At 38.6% G+C, this 10,951-nt stretch overlaps 1 protein-coding gene across 3 annotated transcripts in view; it reads right to left on the bottom strand.

Annotated features, from left to right (window-relative positions):
- The window catches only part of LOC115215078 (G protein-coupled receptor kinase 5), a 480,808-nt gene extending 470,108 nt beyond the window's left edge, over nt 1-10,700 (bottom strand). For 2 of the 3 annotated variants that reach the window (XM_036505440.1, XM_029784236.2), the window contains exon 1: nt 10,135-10,700. In XM_036505440.1, coding sequence (XP_036361333.1) covers nt 10,135-10,186 — 52 coding nt within the window. In that variant the 5' untranslated portion in view covers nt 10,187-10,700. The remainder of the gene's footprint in view (nt 1-10,134) is intronic. The other variant, XM_029784237.2, reaches the window with a different exon arrangement.
- Between the last annotated feature and the right edge of the window lie 251 nt (nt 10,701-10,951).

Here is a 10,951-nt window from a genome sequence, read left to right as displayed (position 1 = left end):
TTGGTTTGTTTACAGCCCCGTGACTCAGCGATTCGACAATAAGAGAGCGATAGAATAAGTAGCAGGCTTTAAGTCTAATGACTGAAGCGAGTAAAAGAATACAGGAAAAAGCAGCGATACCTGGTCCTTTTCTGCACCTCCGACTGGTTTCACGCAAGACAATTTTTCCATGTACCGGGAGATCACTAAATGGTAAATTTTCAAAATTGCTGTTGTTATTGTTGACCTTCAACGTGGTTGAACAACCAATCGCAACCAACCAGGACTCACAGTACGGCCTGTCGTTCGCTAAATACAAAACGAGGCTCGCAAGCCTTCCGTTCGGCTGATTTTCCTGAGTCACCATCTCACCTTTGTACCCCAATCTGTCACAAGGCGACCCGTTTACAGCTTAGTGGACTGCAGCAACGTGGAATGAATCGTTTTGCTCAACACGATTCAGATGCACAGCAGGTCTAAGAATCGAAACCAAGACCTCCCTATTGTAAGTGCAACACCTTAACCATTAGAATACTTCAAAATAAAACACCCCTACTGACTACGATATTCAGTAAAATATAAATGATATTTTAAGATTTATTCTTTCTGTGCAGCCCGGTGGTTGTGGACCCCTATCCTAAAAGGACAGGAATAAACAGGCCGTTTTGGGGTTTGAAATCCCAATAATAGTGGGGAACAGGGGCACCGCGGCCCGTGTTCATTGTGGGCTCGAACCTCTTCTTAACAAAAAAATGTTCAAATTTAATCGAAGTATTTTGTAGGTCATTGAATGAGTTGACAGTTTTCAGGCAGTTTTTTTTTTTATTATCACGATGTGCTAAATTCTATACTTATTTCGGCGTTTGTTAGCAGTGCAAGAGAACGGAGAAGTCCTAAGAATGTTATAACTTGTTTCAGTCATTAGACTGTGGCCATGCTGGGGCACGGTTTTGAGAAATTTTTAGTTGAACAAATCGACCCTCAGTATTTCTTTTCTCCCCCTTTTTTTAAAGTTTGTCACTTATTCTATCGAACTAAGTTACGGGGTCGTAAACACACCAACACCTATGGACCATAGGCAAAAGTAAAAAAAAAGGAAGTAGGGCGTATCTAATAGGCGCAGACATGGTTGTGTGGTAAGAAGTTTGTTTCCCAACCACATGGTACCAGGTTCAGTCCCACTGCATGGCACTTTGGCCAAATGTCTTTTAATATAGCTTCGGGCTGACCGAAACTTTACGAGTGGATCTGGTAGACTGAAACCGAAAGAATCCCGTCGTGTGTGTGTGTGTGTGTGTGTGTGTGTATGTATGTATGTATGTATGTTAGCCGCCGCCCCCCACTGCCGCTTGACAACCGGTGTTGGTGTGTTTACGACCCCGTAACTTAGCAGTTCGATAGAATAAGTGACAAACTTTAAAAAAAGGGGGAGAAAAGAAATACTGAGGGTCGATTTGTTCAACTAAAAATTCCTCAAAACAGTGACCCAGCATGGCCACAGTCTAATGACTGAAACAAGTAATATTCTCTTTGTACTCTGTTGCTCATTTTACTTTTCAGTAATTTGACAGTGGCCATGCTGGAGCACCACCTTTAGTCGAGCAAATCAACCTCAGGGATTATTCTTTGTAAGCCTATTATATCGGTTACTTTTGCCGAACCGCTAAGTTACGGGGACGTAAACACACCAGCATCGGTTGTCAAGCGATGTTAGGAAGACAAACACAGACACACATACATATACGATGGGCTTTTTCCAGTTTCCGTCTACCAAATCCACTCACAAGGCTTTGGTCGGCCCGAGGCTATAGTAGAAGGCACATGCCGAAGGTTCCACGCAGCGAGACTGAACCCGGAATCATGTGGTTGGTAAGCAAGCTACTTACCACACAGCCACTCCTGCGCCTGGTAAAAAATATAAAGATATTCGGGGGCAACTTCCGCCATACTTGTATACCACAAATAGTGTAAAACGGATTAGTGTCGTTTTCAAAGACAGGACACTTCGGTATTGTAAAGATGAGGAAGATGTGCTGAGTACACAGGTATGAATGACCCAGTCGGCGGGTATCACCCGACAAATTTTTTATTTTTTTTATTTCAGTCATTAGTCAGCGGTCATGCTGGGGCACCGCCTTGGAGGGTTTAGTAAAACAGATGTACCCCAGTACTCTATTATATTTATTTTTGTTTTGCGAAATCTGGCATTTATTCTGTTGTTTACAGGGACCGTAAACAAACCAACACCTGTCGTCAAGCGACAGGTGTGGGGGAAAACACACACACAACGGGATTCTACAGCTCTCACTATCAATTTCCCTTCACAAGGCATTGTTCAATTCGGGGTTATTATAGAAGACACACACCTGCTCAAAGTACCCTGCAGTTGAACTGAACCTGAAACCACATGGTCGCAAAGCGATCTTCTTAACCGCACAACTATGCCGGATAAGAATATTACAATATTGTCATGTACCGCAAAATTCACTGAATACAAAACGCTATTTTTATTGATACGTGTATTTTAAACAACTCAATGTTTTACACACACACACACAAAACCACTAATGTTGAATCACGTTTTTAGCAATATGGTATTTAAAAAGAAAATAAACAACGACAGAGGTCTTCACTTTAATGAAGTAAGGGTCGACACCTTGTCAGCGCTGGACATGCCAAGTGTGAAGAAGGTTTCGGAAACGAATAAGGAACTGAACACATGCTTAAAGACCGTCAACGAAGGAGCAGATATAAATAAATAATCCAGTGACTCGACAGGCTAGAAATAACAGCTAAATCTGCCTAAAATTATACGCTATGGTCTTCAAAAACCTCACACGGACACATACCATTAGCTAATACACTAAATCTCATTAAAAGACATGACAGTCACGGTTGGGGTGCCTTTGAACGTAAGTATACTCGATTAAGGGTGAGCAAGGACAAACATGCGACGCTAGATACATTAAATAAAAAGTAATAATAAAACAAGTAAAAAACAGAAATTTGATGAAAAGGCCGAGGAAGGGCACACAAGAAAATGACAGTTATTTTGTTTTTATTGTGTGATTGAATGCTTCCGTAACTAACCTGGTACTTGAGCAACATATTGCTCCAAATATTTCTGTATGAAGTGTCCGCGCCTTTATTAATACCAATGACGTCAGGCATTGGATTGTTAATTAAGAATTGAAATCGGGTCACGGACGATGTTAGTTAGTAATTTACTATCCAATTGAGGACGCCCGTCAAAACAAAATGAAAACGTGAGAGAACCCTTAAGTGATCGGTTGGCTTACGAGAAATAGCAGCCAAATCTCCTTCAAATCATACATTAAGTCTTAAAAGAGCGAAAATAATGCACAATGTAGTCCTTGATGCAGTCTCAGAAACGGTTTGAGTCACCTTTGTTCAAGGGTCTGCTCATTCGAGGATGACCTAAGCAACAAAGCAAATTTGACAAATTAAGTGAGGACATATGTGGCCTCGCGATATGGTAAAAATAGCAGCCAGGTCTCCCTCAGATCACGTTATAGTGTTTAAAGAAAAGTGGGGAAGGACATTGGGGTTAGCATGCATAAATGAAAATTGTCCCTAAAAAGTGAAAGTAAACCGAGATAGAAACCGGAAGTGACGACAGTGATGTAACAGGTTTGATATTCGATGGTGGGCTTCCTATATGGGTCTCAGCAACTTCTATACAAGTTGTCAACCATTCACCCAATTTTGTTTATCCAAACGATGACAGCATCCGTACAGACTCTAGGAAGTTGATGATCGTCAAGAAGAAAATCAGGCAACAATGTGGGAACACTTATGATTTATTTACATCATATCTTCATGAACATGTGTGGCAAAACAAATTTAGAGATTCTAAAAAACTATTTACGAATCTCATTTCGTGGTCCAATGACTGTTATGCTTTCCCGTAAATGTGATTGTTTTCATCTTATATAAAACATATGTACGAATTTAATGTTACATTAAATATATGTACATTTTTTCTAATGGATACATTGGTACGTCACATTGTTTATTTGAAATTATAGGATCTCCAGTGTATATCGCATTATACTTTCAGTTTATAAGAGCAATTTACTTTAACTATTTTAATAAGCTGCATATTAACCCATATGGGATAATGCGGATCACGATATAAAAGACATGTTCACCAAAAGAATGTCTTTGAATCGTTCGATCAAGGCTGACCTTCAGCTAAGCAATTTGACAACTGAACGAAGTGGGAGAGGGGGCTTCTACGTAACCCTTCGATCAATAAAGAAACCAAATTTCCATTTTCCACTAACCCATCCACACACGGCTTTAATCAGGAGTTCACACTACATGTCTTCTAAGTCTTCAATTTTACAGCAGGATGCTCAGAATAAAGATAGTTTGGCCTCGCCTAAAAAGCAATACTGGTTGCACACATTGAAGCTGAAATCAATATCAGCATATAAGAGGTGTCAAAAACAACTGCACAATGTTCCAGCAATTACCTGAATGTTAAAATATGATTGGATGCGAACTCAAATCTGAGAATCTTGAGTCCTTATATCATGTGGTATCTATTTGAATATAACGAACTGATTGGGGCATTTCGGATCCAGATTGCATGAGAGAATTGACCAAAATAATGTCGGTTCTTTTTAATTTTATTCATTCTCCACTGGTCGATAAATCAGTTTAGCTGTGTGACTAGCCGCGGCGACTACAATATACTGTACAAATGACATGAGGTCTCATCAGTGGATTAAATTTCGCATCATTGACACACTGCGAATATAACAAAACATTTGCTGCAGGTATAATGTTAGTTTTTTTTATGTATAAACCCCACGTCAGCCCTCATATTCTATACTTACAAGCATTCCTTGACGATCTTGTCATCTAATGGATTTCTTCTAATTTAAGACGGTAAGGTGTGATTTGAAGGAATTTGGTTATTGTTTCTAGCAAACTAAGCTTTGTTTATTACAATACTAGCTTTCATGAAGTGGTTACGATCAACGACAAACCCAAATACATTATATTCATACTGCTACGAATTTTATTTTTGTGCACTACTAACCAGATTGTCGAATATTGTACAAGATTCATCTTCTTAACCATTCGTACGTGCGTATATTTATGTACACACACACACCGAGGCAATATGGTTTCTGAACTAGACACAAAGTCAGTGATTTTGTGAAGAGGTGGGGGTTAGTCGATTGCATCGACTCCAGGACTTGACTGCTACTTTATTTTATCGACCCCTGAAAGGATGAAAGGCAAAGTTGATACCGGCGAGATTTGAAAAAACTAGAAATAATTGTCACTAAGCAATTTGATTCTTTTTTTGACACCTTATACATACGATTTATATATTCACAGACGATATTTATTATCAACCAGTTATTGTTATTTGAATTAGTAAATCACAAATACCTGATGAAAATTTTAAATAATTCGCTCATTAGAATGAACCTAAGCTCTGGATATGGTTATCAAATTGTAAATCGCAACAAACAAGAGATCAAAAGAAAAGCGCGCTAGCTATGGTGACCTAATTGACGTGTGATGAGCGACCTGAATGGCAGAGTGAGCGTGTGTACTACACACACACACACAAACAAACACAGCAGTTTATTATTATTATCTATACGGTTAATGGAGTAGCGGTGTGGTAAGAAGCTTGCTTTCCAACCAAATGGTTCCGGATTCAGTCCCACTGCGTGGCACCTTGAGCAAGTGTCTTCTTCTATAGCCTAGGGCCGACCAAAAGCCTTGTGAGTGAAGTTGGAAGACGGAAACCGAAAGAAGCCCGTCGTCTATGTATGTAGATAGATAGATAAGTATGTGCATCTGAGTTTGTCCCTCCACATTCCCTTGACAACCGATGGTGGTGTGTTTACGTCCCCGTAACTTAGCAGTTCGGTAAAAGAGAACCGATAAAATAAGTACTAGGCTTACAAAGAATAAGACCTAGAGTCGATTAGTTCGACTGAAGGCGGTGCTCCAGCATGGCCGCAGTCAAATGACTGAAACACGTAAAAGAGTAAACAGTTATACTGATTAAAATTAGTGAGTCACTGCAAGAAGAATATAAAATTTCCCGCTAATTACAATTAAAGGTTCAAGGTGCTATATTCTCAGCTAAATGTTATCATCAACCAGTTATTACCCGAAATAAGATGATCACTATAAGCGACATCCACTCCATATGCGCAGGTGTTTACTATATACACACACACACACTATATATATATATATATATGCTCACTTTCACACACGTACGTACATAAATACACGCACACTCATTCACATACAATTAGCCAGTGAAGTTTAGTAGAGAGAGACGTTGGAAAAGATGAATTTCAGTGTAAGCAAGCAATGACTAACAAGACTCACACAAAAGCATGACAAAGCCGAAGGAGTCTTGCTTGACACACAAGAGTTGTGGTTGACAGCGGATATGATGACGACGACGACAAATGACAGCGCCAATCAGCGCAAACACCGCCACCATAATCACATAAGGTTGTTTAGCTTCAAGTTGACCCTGATTTAGTGAATCTATGAACAGTTGGAAAACATTCCAACCGTAACCATTGTGTTTTTCTACTGGACGTTGTATATCGAGGGCTACATATTTCAATATAGTCCATCTGTTTGTTATAAGACAGCAGTGTCGTTTGAAGATTTGTCTGCTCTTTCTAGCATGGAGAGCGACCGCATATATATATATAGACTTACCGTGTCAGAGACAAGATTTATTCAACATCAACAAGTTGTTTAGCCCCTGGCCAGCCCTGATCGAGTAGCCCTCGGAAGCACATTAGTCAAAATGTTCTTTTATACAAGGCAGGGAAGCCGTGTGATTTGAGGGCTGAACAAGGAAGTCACGTATAGAGGTTACCTCCATATGAATAACGTAGTAACAGATCAAAGATTCAACACGGACACGTACACCGGGCGGGGTGGTATGAATATACAACAGAGATTCTCAATTTTCATGACTTTCTCATTATTATTATTATTATTATTATTATTATAAAACATGGTAGAAAATCAATTTTCCACCGTGTGTAATATTAACAAAAAAAAATATAGGGGTGGGTACAAGAGGAAGTCTTTTCCGAGTTGAGTTAAAAAAAAAAAAAGGTTACATCTACCCGGCCTGTTGGTTTGCTGAAAACGGTAGCCACATGTCCTTCAGATCGTACTGTTATCATAAATTAAAAAGACAATGGATAAAGTACTGTGTGTGTGTGTGTGTGGTAAGAAGCTTGCTTTCCAACCACATGGTTTCGGGTTCACTCCCGTCCCACGGTGTAGCACCTTGGACAAGTGTCTTCTACTATAGCCCATCCTAACCTAAGCCTTGTGAGCGGATTTGGTAGGCGGAAACTGAAAGAAGCCTATCGTATATAACTCTGTGTGTCTCCTACCACCGCTTGACAACTGGTGATGGTTTGTTTACGTCCCCGTTAACATTAGGGATTCGGCAAAAAGAGACCGAAAGAATAAGTATTATGCTTTAAAAACAAACAAGTACTCAGGTCGATTTGTTCGACTGAACACTTCAAGGCGTGCCTGACCGCAATCCAATGTCTGAAACAAGTTATGTATATAGGTGTGTCAATTTGATCAGAGCTAACCTCAGATTAATCAACAACGGGTACTTTGGTTTATAGAGGGTGGAGGACTACTAGAGATCGTTAGATAGTCGGACAAATGCTTGTAATATTTAGTTACGCTCTGAGTTCAAATCTCACCGATGTCAAATTGGCAATCCTTCGGTATTGGTAGACGGCATCGTTCACGCACAACCTTCCCTCATGACATAGATAAAGAGGCTAGGGCGAAAAAAGAGAGTGAATGACGTCGTTTCCTCATACCGATATCCTGGATACCAATACCGAAGAATCGCCTCGATAAACTATTCAAGATGGGGAAACGCCAGGGAGAAAAAAAGTCAAAAAGGGTACAGTCGGCCACGGCGAGAATCGAACTCTGATCGCAAAGAAACGTAAATATAAAAGGAATGTCACTGAATATGATTTCTCCGCCGATTCTGTTATTTATGGCACTCAAACAAGTAGTCTGATGTTCGAACTGAGAAGGATAGACAGCAGAACTGATGAATATATACATTTCGGGGAAAAAAAAGCTCATTCACCCTACATACACACACACACATATATAAACAGATGCATACACACGTGCATATATATATATATATATATATATATAATATATATATATATATATACATTAAAACACACAGACACGTGTGTATACATGCAATAACACACGAAAGAAATAGGTGTATATATATATATATATATATATATATATATATGTATGTATGTATGTACACACACGCACACGATATTCCTGAATGCGACTGTAACATGGGTATCAGAACAGTAAACGGGTGACATTCTTTTACATACCAACATAACACATGCACACACACAACCATAGGACAATGGAGACACACACATACACACCCATTATATATATATGTGTATATATATACATATATACACATACATTTGTGTGTGTGTGCAATTTAAACGGATATGTTTCTACACACACACACACACACACAGAATGAATGTGAAGTACTAAAGAGAGGTTGAAAAAAAAAATAAACTATATAACTACACACATACAAATATATATATATGTGTGCGTGTGCGTGTGTGTGTGTGTGCGCACACATCTATCTATATATATATACACATGATTACATACACGTGAGGGGGAAACGAGTATAGAAGGGTAGCACTTGTAATCACTAAAGAAACGGAAGTTGATTATATACATACATTTATTTTAAATGTATAATACACAGTTGCATGTGCGCGTATATATATATATATATATATATATATATATATATATGATAGAGTGAGAGAGAGAAGATGGGGGCAGCAGAAAAAACACACGACCAGGAAGCTCTTTTCACGTTTACAAGTCTTATGGACAGCGTGTATATATATATATATATATACTTAGAGACATACGTATGTGTCTATCATACATACTATATAATTTCATTCGAATTACAAAACGGGAAAGAAATATTGTAATGAACGAGAAACAGTCAAAAGTCTTCATTTAAATTTTAAATTAAAAAATTAAACTTCTTACAGGAGACAACATGCCTCAACAGATGCGTGTGTGTTTTATAGCGTGAGTGGTATATATGGATACGGTATGTTTTATAAAGTGTGTAGTGTGACAGGAAAATAGTTAATATATTATTCCAGGGTTTTAAAAGACAGGAAGAGAGGTAGAGAGGCTAAATGAGATAATGGCCCAACGCCTACAGCTGGCAACATCCATGTATAAGTGCGTGTGTGTATGTATATTATATATACACACATATATGTATATATTCAGAAAACACATGGTGAACATTTAAATGGATTTCTTTACAGTATGTGAATGTATATTGATGGTATGTAATGCAGGTGGGGAATAAATGTGATAGATTTATTTCATTATAGCCAAGCTGAAATGATAGACTGAAAAGAAACTGATAGGTAGGTTACTGATAGAGAGACAAGAAGACGGACTGACGGACGAATACATAGAGGAGAGATAGATAGATACCAAATTGTAGAATGTTCGGGTATATAATTTGGTAGAATGGAAAGATGTGGTACCGAGATCGGTGTATGAATGGAAGAACAGAGGTGTGTACATATGTATAAATAGCTAAGTAGGTAAGAATAGACCAACGTATATTGTGTGTGTGTGTGTGTGGACATGAGAGAGAGTTTGTATTAAAAACGAGATAAGGGTGGAAGAAAATATGTAGCCAGTACATAGAATATAGCAGAATGGGGTGGTGGCCATGAATGGACATTCACACCTAAGATATAGATAATAACGATAACAATATTAAAGTGATAAGACTTCGACAGACTACAAACTACGACAAAAAAATATCTGAACCAACAAACGATATAAAACATTAACGACAGGAAATAAATTTAAAGAGTCATTGATGTAAGAAGAACTGAGCCAGAAACCAGTCTTATTTCGCTTTCTCTGTGTATACACATACATATATATATATATACAAATATGTATGTAAAATATATATATGAGTGTTGGTCGATGTATAAAATGATAAGAGAAGAATCTTGTACTCACCTTCTCGTGCCTTTATATAGACCGTATTCGCAACAATATTTTCCAGTTCCATTTAGTATCGCAATAGACCAGTGGAGGTCCTAAAGGCCCCCCGGATTTCGCCAGACTACAACTTACTGGCTGTGCGTACTGCTAGAGGGTTTCGAGCTTTACTTAGTTAGCAGTAGTGGTAGTAGTGGTGGTGGTAGTTGTCGAGGTGGTGGTGGTAAGGCGGTGGCGATTGCTGCGGCTGCAACAACTACTATTACTACTACTACTACTACTGTTGCTGTTGCTACTACTATTAGTTGTAATAGTAGTAGTACTATTATTATTATTATTTTTACTGTTGCTGCTGTTGTTGTTATGATTATTATTACTTATTACTGTCTTAGTAGAAATACTATTATTGCTACTATTTCACCTAAGATGAGATGAGAAGAGAGAAGCTGACATTCGCTCTCTCTCTCTCTCTCTCTTTCTCTTTCTCTCTTACCCTCCCACTCACTCAATCAGTTTTGTCGCTCTTTGGATGAGGGAGAGTATGAGTGAAAGATAGAGAGATGGCGGGAGACACGTATGTGTGTGTGTATATGGATATATATATATATATATGTGTGTGTGTGTGTGTATGTGAAAAGAGAGAGAGACAGAAAGAGAGGCGGGGTCAGAGAAAGAGAAGGAGGAGAAAGAAGTGAAAGAAGGGGAGAGGAAGAAGGAGAGGGAGGGAGAGAAAGAAAGAGTGCGAGCTGGAGATAGAAAGGGATAGATTTATATATAGAAAGCGTGCTAGATGTGTCTATATAGAACATACAGATATACTATGAGAGAGAGAGAG

Source organism: Octopus sinensis, linkage group LG8 (genome assembly GCF_006345805.1).
Source record: "Octopus sinensis linkage group LG8, ASM634580v1, whole genome shotgun sequence".
Lineage (NCBI taxonomy): Eukaryota > Metazoa > Mollusca > Cephalopoda > Octopoda > Octopodidae > Octopus > Octopus sinensis.
The sequence above is the reverse complement of the archived record's forward strand: the minus strand, read 5'-3'. Positions and strand labels throughout refer to the sequence as shown.